The sequence below is a fragment of the Balaenoptera ricei genome, chromosome 18 (assembly GCF_028023285.1).
Source record: "Balaenoptera ricei isolate mBalRic1 chromosome 18, mBalRic1.hap2, whole genome shotgun sequence".
In the NCBI taxonomy this organism is placed as follows: Eukaryota; Metazoa; Chordata; class Mammalia; order Artiodactyla; family Balaenopteridae; genus Balaenoptera; species Balaenoptera ricei.
The window spans coordinates 21,962,944-21,984,273 of NC_082656.1; the positions used below are offsets into that span (position 1 = coordinate 21,962,944).

General features: G+C 37.7%; 1 protein-coding gene across 1 annotated transcript in view; it reads right to left on the reverse strand.

Moving 5' to 3' along the window:
- GTF2F2 (general transcription factor IIF subunit 2) overlaps positions 1-21,330 on the reverse strand; it is a 142,637-nt gene that overhangs the window by 16,111 nt on the left and 105,196 nt on the right. Inside the window, exon 6 of the mRNA XM_059903116.1 lies at positions 7,722-7,821. Coding sequence (XP_059759099.1) covers positions 7,722-7,821 — 100 coding nt within the window. The remainder of the gene's footprint in view (positions 1-7,721; positions 7,822-21,330) is intronic.

The following is a 21,330-nucleotide window of genomic DNA, read 5'->3' on the forward strand; positions in this document are numbered from 1 at the left end:
GGCTTATTCTCTGGATTTTAACAACAGAGATGTAAAAAGATAAAGTCTAATTTCTACTGATGTCAAGACTAAAAATATATCAGAGACTTTCAAATTAGAGGCAAGAAGTAATTCTGACAAGAAGTATCTGTCTCTCAATCAGATAAAATTAGGAGCTATACAAGGAGAAAGGACTAAATTGAATGCCTTAATTTTTGTGATATGTACATCTTGGGAGTAAAACTCAAAATCCATTCATCTCCTCAACAGATTAAGCATAGATTAGGTGCTTGGTATTGCACTAAAATATGGGGCAAATAAGATACTCTCTTTCAAAAGGTATCCCTTTCTTAGGGCTTGTGTATTAAAATGTATAGAGAGGGCCTTGAGCATTTTAAATGTAGTAATAGTAGTAATGTAGTAATAGAGAGCACAGAGCTACCTAGAACAAGATCATGATGCTTAAAAAAAGTGCAAATGCATGGCACAGACTGTACTGTTGGGGAGGAATGAAATCTAGTTAGTCTCAAGATTTTCTAGGTGGAAACAGCCTGAAAGAAAACAACTGTGGGCAGCTACAAAGGAACTGTTAAAGAGCAGAGTGACCAGAAGAGCTAGAAGCAAGACTGGAGAGGGAAGAGACCAGAGAAACCCATGACCAAGGGGGAAATCCATGCCTTCTCAATTTGAGGAAGATGGAAGAACAGATGAAAAAAAAATGCACTTGGGCTTCCCTGGTGGCGCAGTGGTTAAGAATCCGCCTGCCAATGCAGGGGACATGGGTTCAATCCCTGGTTGGGAAGATCCCACATGCCGCGGAGCAACTAAGCCCGTACGCCACAACTACTGAAGCCCGCATGCCTGGAGCCCGTGCTCCGCAACAAGAGAAGCCACCGCAATGAGAAGACCGCGCACTGCAACGAAGAGTAACCCCCGCTCTCCGCAACTAGAGAAAGCCCACGCAGCAACGAGAACCCAACACAGCCAAAAATAAATAAATAAAATAAAAAAATTAAAAAAAAAATGCACTTAAGGAAAAAGGCAGAATTACAGATTCTGCCCCAATTCTGAGAGAAAGGAGGCTGCAGAGATAGCCAAGACCAACAGAGATCTACCTGAGAGCCACTCAAGGAAGAATTTTCTTTCTCTCGGTCAAAAGAAGGATAGAACTAAGACAGTGGCTGTATGATGGAGAAAGAAATCATGACAGACCAGAACAAAACCCACAAACCCAAACAGTCTTCGGATTAAAAAGAAGAATGAGATCATGGAATGCCTTAAGGGATTAATCTTTAAGCCTTGCTTTGCTGACCAAGGTCTCAAATATGTCATTATTTCCCCGTTTACATTTGTACTTAGTTTGCATCCTGAAATTCCCTTCCACAGTTGCACTGTATTTGAAAGGGTTTGCTTTGTCCACTGTGATGGACAGTCTAGAAAGGAGGGCCTGGTAAAAGAGTATGAAAGTCTGGACCACGGGATGAAGATGTTATAGCCCTTTACTCTGACCAAGTGGGGGATAAGAGAAACTTAACTTGGGATCTAGAAAATAGAGGGAGATAGAATCAGACTAAGGAGGAGTGGGGAAAGCCTATTCCCTTCCCACAGGCTTGAGTGGGATGTGGGATTTCATTTAGGGAAAGGCCATTGGTCCTCAAGAAAAACAAGACAAAGAAGTGGGGACCTAGCAAAAGACCAGTGCTAGGCTTTTGTACTCTCAGTATGGAGCTACAGTTGTATGATATTCTGTCTTCTCTTCTGTCCCAGCTTTAATTTATGGTGAAAGAAGATGGAAAAAGTTAAAATAAGGAAATAAGAAACAGAAGTTATGGTATATTCAGCTTCCACCTTTAGCCATCTCTTCCTTGTGTAAAATGACTCGAGAAGCTAGGAAGATGAACAAGAAAAATGTTTTCAAGTAAAGAAACGTGCTGGCAAAGCAAGATGGCCCAGTTCAGAGAGGGCATACATTCTAGTTGGCAGTGGAGAGAAAAACATAAGTGTTTGTTATCAAGTTTTCCCAACCCTAAAGCCATATGTCAGACCCAAAAGGACTGAAGATAAGAATTTAGAATAAATTAGAAAGAAACTTCAAAATCAATATTGAGGATGAGGGACTTCCCTGGTGATCCAGTGGTTAAGAATCCGTCTTGCAACGCAGGGGACGCCAGTTCGATCCCAGGTTGGGGAACTAAGATCCCACATGCCTCGGGGCAACTAAGCCCATGCACTGCAATTACTCAGCCCATGCGCTCTGGAGCCCTTGCGCCACAAGTAGAGAGAAGCCTGTGCGCCGCAACGAAAAATCCTGCATGCCACAACTAAGACCCGCCAAATAATAATATAAATAAATAGATATTAAAAAAAATACTGAGGATAAGATTAAGAGTCAGATTAGGTTGTGATTTGTAATGTTAATGAGTAGTGAGAAAAGTACCAATTCGACACAGAAATTTTTTTTTAAATCTTGGTTTACATGTTTCAATCTCAAAACACTGCATTTAACATTGCTGCTTTCCTTCTTTAAATTGTGGAGAAAACAGACTAGACTTGTATGCTTGTCTTTCTGTATTAACCACGTCTATCAATGGCTCAATAACCCAGGGGACAGTGCAGCCTAACTTTACTTTTGACTAGTGAAATAAAAACACTTAAAAGTGCACCTGAAACTAACACAACATTGCAAATCAACCATACTTCAATCAATCAAATATTTTCAAAAGAAAAAAAAAACACTTAGAAGTGTAATCTGAAAACCCAGACATATATCTCTTTAATGCCCTCAGGGCCTGTACTACAGGATAACCTACAGAAAAGATTGTTTTAAAACAAAATTTCTGCAGTACAGCATTATTTAAATTTTTTGATAATGTCCAAGATAGGCTCATTACTCAAATTCTGCTCTGTGGTATCAGGTAGTTCCAATATATGTGTAATTATAAAAAGGGACTGAAATGACTTCCATGATCATTTAGTTATTAATAACTGTTATACTCAGGACAAAACTAAGATCCCTGAGGTAACTTTTCTTTTTTAAGCCAAACAGTGTAGAAATGGCAATCTTAATATTGCACTTACAACTTTGTACTACAGACAAAATTAATTCTACAAATAAGCTACAAATGATATGAACTAGTCTGTTTAGGAGAAGACTGTTGTTTCGAGATAATGCTATTTCTTCTCATTTTAGCTCTTTTCCCTTTGGGCATTTTGTTTTGTATTGGCATTATAAGGAAATGACACTCAAAGCAGTCATATTTCTAACTTCTTAGCAGCTACCACAAAATATTAGTAGGAGAGTTACTGGACTAGAAATAGCTTTTATATTATATGAATTTTAATTACTGATCTTATATCTGCTCCCAATGACCACAGACTACTGTGTAACCAGCTGCATAGAAATAAATGTCAATTCAGAAAGAACATTAAATTTAATCTCCAGTTACAAATTTTTACAATCCAAAAAAATCCGTCATATACAATTTTACTTTCAAAATAAAGAACAAATTATTCAAGACTAAAACGCAACCAAATGTTGAAAATCCATTGTGGATGTGGTATAGAGCTGTTCAACCATCATTACTGAAACAATAATCACTGACTAAAATTATAAATGCCGGGCTTCCCTGGTGGTGCAGTGGTTGAGAATCTGCCTGCCAATGCAGGGGACACGGGTTCGAGCCCTGGTCTGGGAAGATCCCACATGCCGTGGAGCAACTAAGCCCGTGCACCACAACTACTGAGTCTGCATGCCACAACTACTGAAGCCTGCGCACCTAGAGCCCGTCTTCTGCAACAAGAGAAGCCACTGCAACGAGAATCCCGTGCATCGCAATGAAGAGTAGCCCCCGCTCGCCACAACTAGAGGAAGCCCGCGCGCAGCAACAAAGACCCAACTCAGCCAAAAATAAATAAATAAAAGTTAAAAAAAATTTTTAAAAGTAAATAAATAAAATTGAACATACTGATTACATAACCTCTAAGTCATTTTTGTTGAATGAACTACATTGATGTTTCTCACTTAAAAATTAATGTTCCTGACAACAATAACAAAAGTTTTAGGGCTTCCCTGGTGGCCCAGTGGTTGAGAATCCGCCTGCCAATGCAGGGAACACGGGTTCGAGCCCTGGCCTGGGAAGATCCCACATGCCGCGGAGCAACTAGGCCTGTGAGCCACAACTACTAAGCCTGCGCGTCTGGAGCCTGTGCTCTGTAACAAGAGAAGCCGCGATAGTGAAGAGGCCCGCGCACCGCGATGAAGGGTGGCCCCCACTTGCTGCAACTAGAGAAAGCCCTCGCACAGAAACGAAGACCCAACACAGCCAAAAATAAATATAAAAATAAATAAATAAAAAAGATTACTATAAAAAAAAAGTTTTACACTCTTCTTACAGTTGGCATTATAATACTGAATATCCTTTTAAAAGCTATGCAGGTGCCTTCACCCATTTTGATACACTCCCATGGAAAAAATTCACTAAACATTCAAATAACATAATGTGGTTAAGTTACAGTCAATCTTTGTTAATCAAAGATTACTATATGACTCATCACTGTAATTACATTAATATTAACGACTCATTCACGCTATGACAACCTTAACAAAGGCTGTTACCATGAACTGAAATGTCACTTAATGTTAAAAAGAGTCTTTAAAGTGGATGTGATAGCTTTTTTCTTCTTTTTTTTTAATAGATCTTTATTGGAGTATAATTGCTTCACAATACCGTGTTAGTTTCTGTTGCACAACAAAGCGAATCAGCCATATGCATACACTTGTCCCCATATCCCCTCCCTCTTGAGATGTGATAGCTTTATATCCTAACGAGTGGTTTAGAATGTACAATATATTTGTATTTACTTTAGCAGTAGAAAGAAAGCAATGAAAAACATTCTAAAAATGACATTTGGAATGTATCTTCTATACCTGACAGGTAGAAATAGTGCCAATGTCACTCTGTATATGAATTAGATAGAGGTCAGAGCTTTAATACTAGCAAAGGTGCCAGCTTTGATTGACCTAAGAGAGATTTTCTTTTTGCCTCAGAAATGATGGTACGTGGTAGTATAACAAGAGTGACCCTTGTAATGGAATTTAAGAAAAAACAATTATAATATACAAATGTGGACTCACTAGGTCAAAGGAAATACAGATGATACCCCAACTGGGGTCTAAAAAGGCATGGCCAGAGAAATTGAAAGAAGTGGTAGCTCGGTGAAGACAGGAATTTTATCTATTTGGTTCACCAACAGTAGGTATCTCAGGCACAAAGCAGGCATTAAAAAAATATTATTTTTGTTGAGAGAAGACAAATCTTAGAGAACTGTGGTAGGACATTGTCATGGCTAAGTACTAACACTCTTCCCTAGCTTTCCTCCCTTTCCCATCCCAACAGAAAAGTTTTACTGCCCACTGTAACAGTTCAGACGATACATGTTCACTGTGACAATTCCAACCATTCAAAAAAGATTTCATAAAGAGGAAAATTAGGATAAAATCACTCTAGAGCCTACCATCAGAAAATAACAGCTTAAAGTACTGAACTAGTCCTTATTTGGGGACAATTGTTTCTGACCTTTTCCTATCTTAAACAACGGGGAGAAACACTACTGCATATACATCTTTGGCCACTTGTCTTACTATGATAAATTCTTAGACACAAGACTGCTAGATCAAAGGATGCACCCTTTCATAGTGCTTCTGACGCAAATTACCAAACTTCTCTCCAGAAAGGCTGTATCTTTTTATAGCCTGTGGAAGGTGTGGTCTTTCTTGTCCTCACCGCAATAACAACTTACACAAGAGGAGAAACGGGTATACAGAGGCCTGACCCGTAAGTGGAGAAAAAAACATAGTCAGGGGCTACAGGAGAAGCATATTAATGAAGAAGAGAGGCAAAGACAAGTAAGATCTATCCTATTTTACTTCTCTACTTCCACTTGGCTCCAGTAAGTTGTATGTATTCCCATCTAAGAATAGAAAAGACTAGAAGAGAAGAGGACAAAGAAGGAGACTTGTACTTACTTGTCTCAATCAACAGACATCACAAAAATACCTCTCTTGGATGATCTTATACTTATGTTTGTCCCCACTTATCTTGCCTACCCTCTTTTTTAGTTTACTTTTCCCCTGACACATAACCAGAGGCTATAAAACGGAAGCCTGCGTGGATGCCGCTGAATTGTGACTTGCTTGACTAAATCCACACAGTGTAGCAATTTTTAACATCTGAATGTCTTTAGAAGGGGCACATACACTCCAGTTCATCAGTCTCTACCATTTACCTTCTTAAATTTCAGCATCCCACCCAGAGAGATGCCTGCTTGGTCCTGGAGGCACTTGCATTTGCTACCTTTCACATAAAATAACCAAAAGAAATTCAAATATCATAAAGCCGTGGTTTGGCAGATACTATCTGCATCACTGAATAAGCCTGGAACTTAAGGCCAGTCTTAAAGAGTCTTTACTTCTTCCTAAACTCAGTATCAAGGGGAATCTTAAGCAACAAAGTAGGACACAGGTTATCAACTCTTAATTGCTACTTGACTTAACTTAGGCTTCGTTTTATTTTCCGAAAATCATCACATTTCTCCTGACACTGCAGGTACTTCAAGACCCAGAACCCTTAGCCCTTTTAGCACTGCTAATGATGTACAACAACACAGCACAGTGGTTCATTAAGAGTAAGGCTCCTACTCACAGACACACAAAACAAACTTATGGTCACCAAAGGGGAAGTAGGGGGAGGGATAAATCAGGAGGATGGGATTGACAGATACACACTACTATATATAAAACAGACAAACAGCAAGGACCTACTGTATAGCACAGGGAACTATATTCAGTATCTTGTAATAACCTATAATGTGTATAACCGCATCACTTTGCTGGATACCTGAAACTAACGCAATATTATAAATCACCTATACTTCAATTTAAAAAAAAATAAAAGTAAGGCTCTTAAAACAGACTATCTGATTCAACACCTGGACTGGCTAATTACTGGCTGTGAGACCTCAAGTAAGCTAACCTCTCTGTGCCTCAGTTACTTCATCTGTAAAATAAGGATAATAGCAGTAGTTACAATAGTAAGAACAGTGCCTGGCACAAAGTACACATAATATGTATACATGTGTGTATACTATTTTTATACACACAGAAAATACATACTGTGTGTGTGTATATATATGCTGTGTATATATATAATAAATATAGTATATATACTTCAATAAAAAAGGTTTAAATACGCACACACACACACACACACAGAGACAGTCCTTGCTTTCAATGGTATAGTGTGAGGCCGTAAAAATGCCCGTAAAAGCTGAAACTATGCAAAGCAATCTTAATAATCAATGGGAAAAATTATCATTGTTTCATGACCTTTAAAATTTTTTGTCAAAACGTTAAAAACTCTCCGTTATAAAGGTATTGAGAAAAAACAGCAAAACTAATATTTATTAAGGACACTAAAACATTAGAAACATTGAAAAATGAAGTGTTTTATTTCTTTGAAAAACTTTTCAGGAGTCATTTGAACAGCGGTTGCCTTCTTCTCATCGTATGATTTAGGATACACAGTGAACATCTTTTCTATGCTTGGCAAACTGTTATCTTCCTCACTAAGTCTGGATAACTCAAGCGCCTGACAGCAAGGTATGTGACTGCCGAGGTCCTTTCAAAAACTAAGAGTCTGTGATATTAAAGACAGAACAGAATGAAGAAAGACATGAAGACTTACATTGTACTGATGATTAGCAACGGGTCTGTAATTGGTTGTCACAACTTTGTCTAGTTGCTGTGATAGCCTTACAGGTTTGGAAGATTCTTCTATTTGTAATCTGAAAAACAGAAGGCATTATTAACAAACTTACTTGTTTACTGGAGTGAAACCTGAGGAGTTATTCCTATAATTCTTCAAGACTAATACTTAATATATAAAGAAGATACATCAGTCTTAATACTTAATATATAAAGAAGATACATCAGTCTTAATACTTCAAAAACACACTGAATATGGCAATAATGTAGAAACCAGACCATAAGCTAAACATACAAACCATATCATTTAATTCTACAACTTCCTTCTAAACCTATACTTTACAGTCAAACTTTAAGATTTAAAACAAAGAAGCTAATCAGCTTTAAATTTCTGGAAAAAAAATTGCATGTAAAAATGAATTATCTTAAGTTATATGGTCTAAAACTAATCAAGGTATTAATCCAAAACTTCTGTTCATTTGATGAGATAGAAGTATGATAAAAAGATGACACATCAGCACTCAGGATCTAGTGGCTAGTAGCTGCTTTACTGGACAGTGCATATAAATAACATTTCCATCAACACAGAAATTTCTATTGGACAGCATTGGTTGTCCAACTGTAGGACCCCACCCATCTAAATTAAAATATAATTAAAAATATCACTTACGGAAAAAGAGCCATAAAATAAACCTATGACACTAGGTATAATATATTATAAATATATATATTCAAATAGCAATCTTAGGAGAATTTGTTTTGGACTAAATATTACCATATCCAGTGACTCACATTCAACCATTTATTTCTTATTTTAAAAATTAATTCTTTGGTATATGAGCACAGTAAATCTAAAAAATGTTTTAAGGGGGAAAATGGTGTAGCTTTCAAAATGAATATTTTTTTTTAAATCAAAGTGACTATTTTTTAAAGGACAAAAGGTACCACTGTACCTCTAGACTTCTCATCAGCAAGATATCAGAATACAAGAATATATTTAAAGTACTATAGGAAAAAAATTGCCAACCATGTCTAGCTAAATTATAATTGAAGAGTAAGAGTGAAATAAAAGTATTTTTGTACAAAGTTTATCATTCATAGATCCTCACTGAGAGACCCACTCAAGGATTCATTTCAGCAAAAAGTAAAATGAACCCAGAAGGAACTAGTGAGATGCAATGGTCACAGCAAAGAAACTGAGAACCATGTTATAAAATTACCTACTTGATACAGACAAAAAAAAGAAGGTGGGTTTTTAAAGAAAATGGAACTTAACATGAAAGAATGGGAAGAAAGAGATCAGAATGAATGCATTTACGATTTCCATATGCTTCTAAATTTTCTGCCATAAGCATCTATCACTTTCATAATCAGAAAAGGAAGTATACTTTCTTAAAGGAAAAAGAAATATCATTTCTTAGTTTGAAAGCCATAAAAATGTTGGTCATTTAAAAATAATATATGATGAACATCATATTACTTTCTTTTAATGGGACTTCAAATTCTTTGGTTCAACAGAACAGGAACTAAAAATTTTCGTTTAAAATTCCTTCAAAAGAGAAAAACAAATACTGTACGCTAACACATATATATGGAATCTAAAAAAAAAAAAAAAGGTTCTGAAGAACCTAGGGGCAGGACAGGAATAAAGATACAGACGTAGAGAATGGACTTGAGGATACAGGGAGGGGGAAGGGTAAGCTGGGACAAAGTGAGAGTGGCATGGACATATATACACTACAAATGTAAAACAGATAGCTAGGGGGAAGCAGCCGCATAGCACAGGGAGATCAGCTCAGTGCTTTGTGACCACCTAGAGGGGTGGGATAGGGAGGGTGGGAGGGAGACGCAAGAGGGAGGAGATATGGGGATATATGTATATGTATAGCTGATTCGCTTTGTTATAAAGCAGAAACTAACACACCACTGTAAAGCAATTATACTCCAATAAAGACGTTAAAAAAATAAAATAAAATTCCTTCAAAGGCACAACTTGCGGTATAAAAAGTACCAGCTTTTATAACATTCTTATTATTTAATTACTTGGTTGGAGTTATTTCTCTGTTTATTTCTGCCTATTTTTAGGTATATAATACCAAATTCCTCAGAAGATATTAAATATCTACCAATTGCTTTTTTAATTTGAAAGCTATAAATACTACAGGTTTTATTTTTAACAATGATCCCCAAATTGAGTATAGCCATTTCTGTATTAAAATATAAATATTTTAATTCTTCCAATTATTCATAAATCCATATATATCCTTTAAATACATAAATTCATTATTTTATGAAGTATGAAAAAAGTACTTTAGAAATGTCTTTAGAAACTTACTGTATATGTAACCATAAATCATATGTAGTTTGTTACTTTGTTTTTCATAGGCCAAATATACTTTCTATGAACCAGGAAGAAGGCACTAGCTAGAGGTCTAGAAGGGAGATGTCCACCCAAAGATGGACTTGGGCTAACAATCCTTCAACGGCCTCTTAATTGTTCTTGGGTGACACATAAGCTCCTTTACATGACTGCATGTCCCTCTGGGATCAAGCCCCTGATATCTCTCCAGCTTAATCCACTGTTCTCCCACACCTGCATCCCCATGGCTGCAGCTGTGCCATGACCAGACTTTAGAAGGAGCCTCTTACAGGCAATCATCCAGCAAATGATTACTGGGTGCCTCTCTCTGTGAAGAAAAGACTTGATTAGTGGAAGACAAACATTAAACAAACGCTTATCTGTAACTGATTATCTGCAGGACTGAAGAGGGACAGGGGGTTGGTATTATGACAACTGACTGCGTGCTGCTATGAAGTAAAGATTAACTCCAAGATGTGCACTTGAGGGTAAGCTGGAGCAGGACAATCCAAGCTTATAAGAGGTGAGGCAAAAAAGACTGGGCAGAAATGACTCCTCCAAGCTGAGAAGACGTCTCAAAGTGACTAAGAGATAAACGTTTAGAGAGAAAAGAATGATTGAAGACCGATATAGGAATGTTTACAAAGAGGCAGAACTAAGCATGTGTAACTCCTTGAAAAAAGCAGTGGGGGGGGGGGGGGAACATAACCAAATGGCAACCTGTCTCTGAACACCTCTCTGTGCTCTAACCTTAGCCCCATCCCCTTAATGCAATCAGTTCTCAGGGGTTTGGCCTCTCTAAATGGTAATCTACCTGTTATGCTGCCACTAAATTATCTTTCCTGCTTCAATCACCTTGCTCCACAATTTGATCTTATGAGACATTCAAGGAGGGAGGCATGCGCTAGCTTCTTCCTTCTACATTAAATGATTGTTCCCATTACTTCACAATTTGAAAATTCCTTGGGGTTTCAGTTTGTTCAGGTAAGTGCATTTTTATAAACGGTAGCTTATTCTTGTCATGCTCTTACACTAGAATTTATTTTCAGCCACTGCATCCTGATTCAGGTTCATGTGGCATACTTTCCTTTCTAATACAAAAGTTCTAAAAGCCAATTTCATCATCCATAGAGTGTCATGCCATTTTTATCCTCAAAGTATTTAATCTTTTAAATATATAAAGGAAAACACTGAATTAACCTTTTTAAAAATAAAAAGCTCACATTAAAATTTAACCTTTTTATTATACATTTAAAAGGTCAACTCTAAGGGTTTTGTTTTAATTAAAAGAGGATATCTTTATGATTCAAAACTCAAAAGGTGGGACTTCCCTGGTGGTGCAGGGGTTAAGAATCTGCCTGCCAATGCAGGGGACATGGGTTCGAGCCCTGGTCCAGGAAGATCCCACATGCCGCGGAGCAACTAAGCCCGTGCGCCACAACTACTGAGCCTCCTCTCTAGAGCCTGCGAGCCACAACGACTGAGCCAGCGTGCCACAACTACTGAAGCCCACATGCCTAGAGCCCATGCTCCACAACAAGAGAAGCCAAAGCAATGAGAAGCTCACGCACCGCAACAAACAGTAGCCTCTGCTCACCGCAACTAGAGAAAGCCTGAGCACAGCAACGAAGACCCAATGCGGCCATAAATAAATAAATAGATTAAAACAAAACAAAACACCTCAAAAGGTTAATCTATGGACTGAAAATATAACATATTCTTAAAGAATTAAATCTTAAAATACTTTAATTAACCTGAGTAGTTTAAAATAATTTAGCAGGGTTCTTTACTTAACATTAAATAATTCATTTAACATTGTCTCATGAAGTGTCAGAACAATTTGCAACTCCACTTCATCACTGAACAAAGCACCAAATTAAACATCACTGACCTCAACATGCCTTCAAAGTCAAAATGAGGTTTAAAACTAGGCTTGTACAAAATAATATAATTTGGAAATATTTGGTTTGTACAACTGAACAGCAAACTACACACAGAGGTTTTATGCTGGACTGGGAGGAAGCTAAAAGTTTTACTGTCCCAACCATTTACAAAATTGGGTCTTAACTTTCTCAGAAAATTTTAAAACATGGTGTTATTTTCAAGAAGTAATAGAAAAATATTACTATGTGATCATTTAGACACAGCTAGGCCCTGTTTTACAAACCATTAAAAAAAAATACGTGTTGCTAATTATTACCATCATTTCAGGACAATTTAGAATACACATTCACATTCTGAGAAGACTAGGACTCAATGAATTACCAGTCTTTCTAGAATTATTATTTAAAGAGTCAGTTTTAAGTATGGAGGTTCCTTAAAAAACTAAAAATAGAACTACCATACGACCCAGCAATCCCACTACTGGGCATATACCCTGAGAAAACCATCATTCAAAAAGAGTCATGTACCAAAATGTTCATTGCAGCTCTATTTACAATAGCCAGGACATGGAAGCAACCTAAGTGTCCATCATCGGATGAATGGATAAAGAAGATGTGGCACATATATACAATGGAATATTACTCAGTCATAAAAAGAGATGAAATGGAGGTATTTGTAATGAGGTGGATGGAGTTAGAGTCTGTCATACAGAGTGAAGTAAGTCAGAAAGAGAAAAACAAATACAGTATGCTAACACATATATATGGAATCTAAGGAAAAAAAAAAAAAAAGGTCATGAAGAACCTAGTGGCAAGATGGGAATAAAGACACAGACCTACTAAAGAATGGACTTGAGGATATGGGGAGGGGGAGGGGTGAGATGTGACAGGGTGAGAGAGTGCCATGGACATATATACACTACCAAATGTAAAATAGATAGCTAGCGGGAAGCAGCCGCATAGCACAGGGAGATCAGCTCAGTGCTTTGTGACCGGCTGGGGGGGTGGGATGGGGAGGGTGGGAGGGAGGGAGATGCAGGAGGGAGGAGATATGGGAACGTGTGTATATGTGTAGCTGATTCACTTTGTTATAAAGCAGAAACTAACACACCATTGTGAAGCAATTATACTTCAATAAAGATGTTTAAAAAATAAAAAAAGTCAGTTTTATCTCTCATTTTTTCCCATCAAAGAAAAAGCTCAAGGGCTACATGACCCAAGAGCTTAAACACTAATAAAACGACAACTATAACAAATAACAGACATTTAAAGCACTTACTATGTTGCTAGAAACTGTGTTAAAAGCTTTACCTACATCTTCTCAATCTTGCTTTCTCCTTATAGGAGGCAAAACAGAACTGGAACTCAGATTTTTTTTTTTTAACCCAAAGGTTCAAGCAATTAATCTACATAGTCCCTAAAAGGCCATATAATAGAAGAACATCTCTAATTAAAAGCTTATTGAGTTTAGATCAAAATAAGTAATTCTCTTATAATAACTATAAATGGAATATAACCTTTAAAAATTGTGAATCACTTTGTTGTACACCTGAAACTTACATAATACTGTATATCAATTATATCTCAAAAAAACCTTAATTCTCCTTGATGCTCATCAACCTGCCTTCAACTAGCCTAATTCCACACACACACACACACACACACACAGAAAGAAGAGCACATTCTCCTTTATAACACTGAAAAATATATTCCTATTAAGTCAGTGTCACTAGTCACTAGGCTATAATCATGGTGCATAATCACCCTTATTAAAGTTACTTAAAGATCTTCATTATACTTTATTAAGATTTATGCACTACAGTGGGAATTCAATTCTCAAATTATTTAGTATATTTTGAAAATATAAAATTCATTAAAAAAAGTAACATAAACATCCCCAAATATTTTAAAGTATGAACACTGGTAAGATCTAACAAAACAGAAAAAAGCCAAATTCTACTGCTCTAAGCTGTTGGCAGATTGGGGAAAAGAAGTCTACAAATTTTAGTCAATAGATCTTTTGTTTACCTCACTGCTACATATAATGCTTCTTATGTAAAAGTAACTCAAAAATATTGGCTAAGCAAATGAACAAATGACCTTTATTGGACACCTTTTTTAGATCACAAAGGAAAAGGTTGAATCCCATATTAACAAGTTTCCCAATAATGCCTGACTTTATACATATAGACTATTCTCCTGCCTAAGCAAAATACCCTAAGTAATATTGCCTTGCTAATCTGGTTATTAACTATAGAGTTAAACAACTACAAAAACACTGAATGACAAATGTTTCCATCAGCAGCTGCCAATGTAGGAGTCATTTTATAATGTAAATATAATTATTTTAGCATTCATCTATCCTTTGTGCTCTAGCTGTGTTTGATTGCAATTTATGCTATTCTTAAAATGACAGGTTTCACAAAAGAAGGTAAATTTTCTTAAGATGCTGATTTCATTTTTGAAAGGGAGAGAGTAAAAGCAGTGAAGGAGGTAAACAGTGCCTCCCAAGGGGGAGAAGGAGGCTGACGTTTGCCAGGTGAGAGAGAAAAGTCTCTGGGCAAGGAGAAGCAGGAACAGCCCGGAGCGCTGGGACTGCTTGTGAAAACATCCACTGGGCCCTAAGTCAGATAACAAAGACAAGTTTCAGAAGAAGGCCCAGCTTGGGAGCAGGTGGACAGAAGGCTGGGAGAAAGGCCAGGTGAGGGAATAACCAGGTGTATGCTGAGCTGATTTACTAATACAAAAAGGTTCTGATGATGCCTAGTTTTAAGATAGTACATTTATAGGAAGCTTCAATAGGACAGAGAGCTTCTCAGAGGAATAGTAATAGTAAAACATTTTAGTCTATTAGAATGTGGATTTGAAAAAATTTTAGCACTTGCAGTTGACGAGTAATCAAATATACCCTTACCTGGCAGGACTACTAGAAGGATTATAGATGGTAAATATTAAAATTAAGTATCTCTTAGAAATATTTGTTAATTATTTGTAAGCTTCATGAAAACAGGGACCTTGCTCATATCCCTACGGCCTAGAATGGGCATGCAATATAAACGTGGTAAGTGAGGAAAAAAAGGATGAGAAGAAGAAAGGTTTTAGGCTGCATTTAATCAGAGATGGTAATTTGGATGTAAAATCATAAGACTTACAGTGATATATGCTAACATTTAGATCTGGCATTTAAGAGAAGAGACTGTAAAATATATTAAGGTTTGATGTTCACTCTGTAGGAAACACCCAATAAAGGGAAAAACTCCATTATCTGCTTGCACTGTCCAATACAGTAGCCACTAGCAACATGCAACTCTTTAAATTAATTTAAATTAAAACCTCAGTTCCTTAGGCACACCGGCCACATTAAGTGTTCAACAGCCACATGTGGCTGCCATACTGGACAATACAGGTAAAGAACACTTCTATCATTGCAGGAAGTTCTACTGGATAGCGCAAGAGAATCGCAAATGCAAATGTCTACAGGGGCCTGTCAAGTAAAGGAGAAAGTAACAGGGAGAGGTGAGGGCTGTGGTGAACTGGAAACAGAGCACAAGCTCCACCCCAAGGGGGCAACTAGTCCTCAGCACCAGGTTACTCTGCAGGAGTGTAAGACTGCTATTACCAGGTTGCCTAATTATTCAAGAAAATGCAGAGTCAGATTTTTATGTGAAATCATTCATTAGACACTGCCAACTAATTCAATTTTTTAAAAAGGGCAATCCTCCTCCCCCAAAACAAAACAAAAACCCCCTCAAAACCAAAAAACACATACACTAGCTATACCAGGCCTCCAGTTAGCAGTCCTCTGATCCGTATATCTATATCCCAGGGGTTTTGTTTTTGTTTTAAGCAAAGCAGCAGCAAAGATCTAAGAATTATAACTAGAACTAAGAAAGCCATGACACAAGTGCGTCATAAACACTGGCATCAAAACTACACAATTTTGTTGAAGGACCTGCAATTCCCTGCACCTCCAATCCCACGCTGCCATCCTGAGATCCATGAGCTGGCTGACGGACTCTCCTAGATTGCTCTTAGGAGAGGGCATTTTAGCTCGTGCTCAAACAGTCAAAAAATATCTCCCGTATAATACAGAATTTTGATCATTTTTGGCTTTTTATAAAACTAGCAATTTCATATGATTCAACCTAACAGCTCCCTCTTTTTTTCCTTCTCCCTATGATTGTCTTTTTTTAAAAATTTTATTGAAGTATAGTTGATTTACAATGTTGTGTTAATTTCTGTTGTACAGCAAAGTGACTCAGTTACAGATATATATACATATATATTCTTTTTCATATTCTTTTCCATTATGGTTTATCACAGGATACTGAATATAGTTCACTGTGCTACCCAGTAGGACCTTGTTGCTTATCCATCCTGTGTATACTAGTTGGCATCTGCTAACCCCAAACTCCCAATCCTCCCCCCGCCCGCCACCCCCCACAGGCAACCACAAGTCTGCTCTCTAGGTCGGTGAGTCCTAACAGCTCCCTCTTAATGAAAGACTTAACGCTGAGTTGAATTCTTCTACATGAGAGTAATATAATTCAAATCACTAATTAAGCCCCAGCATGAGGGTGACTTGCCCATGATCATACAGCTTGTCAGAAAGGGAAAAAAATTCAAGATTCCTTGTCCAGTGCTCTTATATCACTGCATCTTAAACATAATGAAGCAATCCAGATGTCTTTTCAAGTTGGTAAACATATACTATCTCAATTTAAAATATTTATAGCTATTTAAGAAAATATATTATGTCCAAAACGTGTCCATTACATTAGCTAGCAAGTTGTTCGGAAGGGACCTACATCTGGCGAGGGAATGATAATTCACAATGGACCTTGTTTTCTCCTAGATTCGTTAGAAACAACAGCCATCCGCAAGTTTTTGGTATGTGTTGGGTAAGGTAAAATAAATGACAGTGTAATGAAGACATTTTATGTGTCTTGGTTTAATTTTTGCCTAATTTTTTGTTTTTCACCAAAACACTGTAAGACTGTCAATCAAATTTTCACTTCTCCAGGATGAGCATATATCACCAACATTCCAGAGAGTATCTATTTACCTAATCTGTTAGCTAAACAACACAGAATCTCCACTCAACAGTCCAAAATATAAGTATCTTACCTGATGGCCAGAACATTTTTACTATCTTATGTAGTTTCCTTTTCTCTCATAGTCCTTCCTTATGTAATTTACTTATTATCTTGAACTTGAAGGCATCTTCAGTTGATCCCTTTAGCCTAAGCAGTAGCATTACTTCCCAGTCACTAGTGCTCTGGTTGCATGCAAGTACTACAGATGTCCAAATGGGAGGAAGTGGGTCAGGAAGACAGCACACGCAACTGGTTCGCAGGAGTCTGGGAAGCAACAAGGTACTTAAGGTTTGCACTGCCCGGAGATTTTGTTCAAATAATTATAAACTTTGGTCACTTGAAACTTTTTCTTTGCAATGTGTTTTTTCTTTAGTCCAAGTAAGGCATGACTTCTTATATCATCTCATGAAAGCAAATTGTTTTTTACCTTAGGAAGTTGTGATTTCAGAGTAAGAGTGTGTGTGATAGGGAAGGGGAAAAAGGGGGGGGGGCAGGTGAAGGGGGGGCAGAAGGAAGCAACGGCATTTGATGTAAGAAACCCTTTACTGCTTATGCTTTTCCTGTTAATCAAATACCCTAGTCAATATTTTGGTACAGGCACAAAGCAGAAACACATGAGGAAAAAAGCTTAGCTAATCAGGGACCATTTATTGTTTCTCAATACATGTCCAACTAGCTACTCTTTTTATGTTAGAAATGAAATTACCCTAAACTCCAATGGATGATGAATGACAAAAATACCTGTTTCATTTCTAAGAACTTTTCATTTTATTTCCCTTCTCCATACTCCAAGAAAAGTAAAAAGCCTAAATAATTTGGGGGCTTCCCTGGTGGCACAGTGGTTGAGAATCTGCCTGCCAATGCAGGGGACACAGGTTCGAGCCCCAGTCTGGGAAGATCCCACATGCCGCGGAGCAACTAAGCCCGTGAGCCACAACTACTGAGCCTGTGCTCTAGAGAGCCCGCATGCCACAACTACTGAGCCCACGTGCCACAACTACTGAAGCCCGCACTCCACAACAAGAGAAGACACCACAATGAGAAGACCGTGCACTGCAACAAAGAGTAGCCCCTGCTCGCCGCAACTAGAGAAAGCCCACGCACAGCAATGAAGACCCAACGCAGCCAAAAAAAAGAAAAAAAAAAAATTTGGTATGATTCCCAAGGTGGCGGATAAAAGCTTATCTATCAAAAGGACTAGGAACCATATTTATAACTCAATACAGTCGGGTCCTCCATATCTGAGGATGCAAAACACATGGATAACAAGGTCCAGTTGTATTATACCATTTTACATAAGGAACTTGCACATCTGTGAATTTTGGTGTCTGCAGGGGGTCCTGGAACCAATGTCCCATGGATACCCAGGGATGACTGTTTTCAAAAAGGCAACAAAGAAATACCTTTTGTATTCAGATTCATGCTGATAATTTCCCATTTAAAAAAAAGTCAGAGATTAAAGCAAACCTATGGCACACAGAACGACTCTGAACAATGCTTAGTTTAGAAAGAATGTACCATATCATGGTATGGCAGGGTCTGAACCCAGACTCCGGTTTTAAGGTCCAGCTCTACTATTAGGTGTTACCTTGGTCAACTTAGTCATCTCTTCAACACCTTGGTGCTCTCATGGGAAAAAATGAGAATTATAACAACAGAAATAAGTGAGATAATCTTTACAAAACACTTAATAAATGGCCTGTCCCATGGTACGCATTCAGTACATTTTATTATTATTTTACTGACTGTAATCACTTCAGTAGCCACACTAAACAGAAATGTATGGAAGTTATTTGAATAAACATAACTTTTAATAATTATCTGCTTCACCGATTAGATTTATGGAATCTGTGTTCATCCTTTACCCTGATGCGGGATATTTGGCTACATCAGATAAAAAGCACTTTCTTTGATCTCCTTTGACATTTTCAAGGATAAGAAAATTTCTTTCCAAATGCCATTCAGCTGCAGGTAAAATGTGTAATGCTCATGGAGGTGCTAATTAGAACTAATTATAATTTAACCACAGCAATATGGTAGCTTACAGTTTTGGGTAACTGTTTATATATCAGATTTTTAAAATTTACTGAATTTTAGATGTAGTCAAAATATTTTTGGAGTTAATCCTTAGGGCATTCAAATCAATCTCTCATATATGACCTTCAACCATTAGTGACCAGAACATGAGTTTGAGTTTAACAAAAGTAGAAAAATGCATTTGAGCAGAACATCTTCTTAAGTTATGCAGATACCTCACAACCATTTTAAAACTAAATATTAGTTTCAAAAATATCTTTCCCCATCTTCCTCATCATATTAAAGCATGATTCAAGGAGGTTATGTAAATATTTTTCTTCCCAGGAGACAGGGTCACCTCCAGACAAACTGCATAGTGGGTGCAACTGAACGAAGTAACTGTTTTATTCCTCTCCTTCCCTTTATTGTGGATATCTATTTCACTTAGGTGAGTGGCCCTATTTTTCCACTTCCTGGACCTTTTTAGTCCTTGATTTTCTCTAGGTTTTTCTAGGACCCCTTGATATTCTCTAGGTTTTCTAAATAGCTCTAGATTATTTCATACACATTATTTTACCTCATGGGCCAAAGAGGCTAATGCCTTCAGGAAACATTAAACAATAATACTTGGGCCCCTTTCTGCCCATAATCGCTAAGGAGTAGTTTAGAATTTTATATTCAACATTTATCCACACTGACCCGCGTACACTTGTGTGAGGCAGATCCATTTAGACGGTGTTCAGAGATCTTCTTGACATCACCGTTTCACTCATGCCACTCAGATTTCACCACCCATCTCTTCTCCCAGATCACTTTCATCAACAGGAGGCGGGTGGTTGCCTAAGTACTAATTCTAGGGGCTGCTGCTGCCTGAACTCTCCTGCCCAGCTCAGGAACTGACTCCTGCCTTCTGTTTCCCTGTGGAGTCCCCATGAACGACAAGAGCCCACAGAATCCCACGGGGACGTGTGACTCAGAGGACGATGGGATGAGAGAATTGCGGGCCAAACAGTCACTGTGGCAGCTCAGCGTGGTGTACTGGGGGTTGCCAAGCCCTTGAATAGTCTCGAATCACATCATACACATCTTGTTAAAAACACTTTAATAATCAAGTATTTAATAAACAGAATGCAAAAGCCTTTTCTTTTCATCAAGGATTGAAATGTATTCATTAATTTTAAGTTGAATTTGGTTTTGAGAGCTTAAAGTCTCACACAGGTTCTACCTTTGTGGATAAAATTCTTTAAAAATTAAAAGAAAAACTGCTAGAAGTTACCATTAATATAATAAAATTAACTCAGCTTCATAGCAGAAACACTGATGCTCATATGTTCACCACATTGATAAAGTGCTGAGAGCAGTTATTACACTAAGGTTTTCTATTTTCACAATTTTGTCAGTTCATGTTGCCAGCCCTCTCAAGAGACATTCAATCCCCACTTTTTTAAGCTCCTAAAACCTATCCACTGACTGATAAATAGGCTTCTGGTTTGGTATTATTTGGTGGGGAATTGTGAACACTGACATGACCTGGCCAACATGCAAATTTTCTCTTATATAGAGCCTATGGATAGATTTATTAAGAACTGAGGGACTTCCCTGGTGGCACAGTGGTTAGGAATCCGCCTGCCAATGCAGGGGACACGGGTTCGATCCCTGGTCCGGGAAGATCCCACATGCTGCGGAGCAACTAAGCCCGTGCACCATAACTGCTGAGCCCGTGCTCTAGAGCCCGCGAGCCACTACTGAGCCCACGTGCCACAGCTACTGAAGCCCGCGCACCTAGAGCCTGTGCTCCGCAACAAGAGAAGCCTCCGCAACAAGAGAAGCCAACGCAATGAGAAGCCTGCGCAACGCAACAGAGAGTAGCCCCCGCTCGCTGCAACTAGAGAAAGCCCGCACGCAACAATGAAGACCCAACGCAGCCAAAAATAAATAAATAAATACTTACTAAAAAAAAAAAAAAAAAAGAATATATCATTTTATGAGTTTAATAAAATAATTTTTCTTGCTGTTAGTAGAGGGAAGAAGGCATTATAGAAATGCTTCAGTCTGCTTTTTCTAAATATATAAAACACTACCTGGTTCAATTCAAATCTAGGTTTTTTACAGCTGGTCTTAGTACAAAGACAATAAATTTAGCATATAGGAAAACGGTTTCTAAACAAGATGTGGGCAAAAATAGTATTGATGCTTTATGGATTTAGACTCTATGTGCCATTTTACTTGCATTAC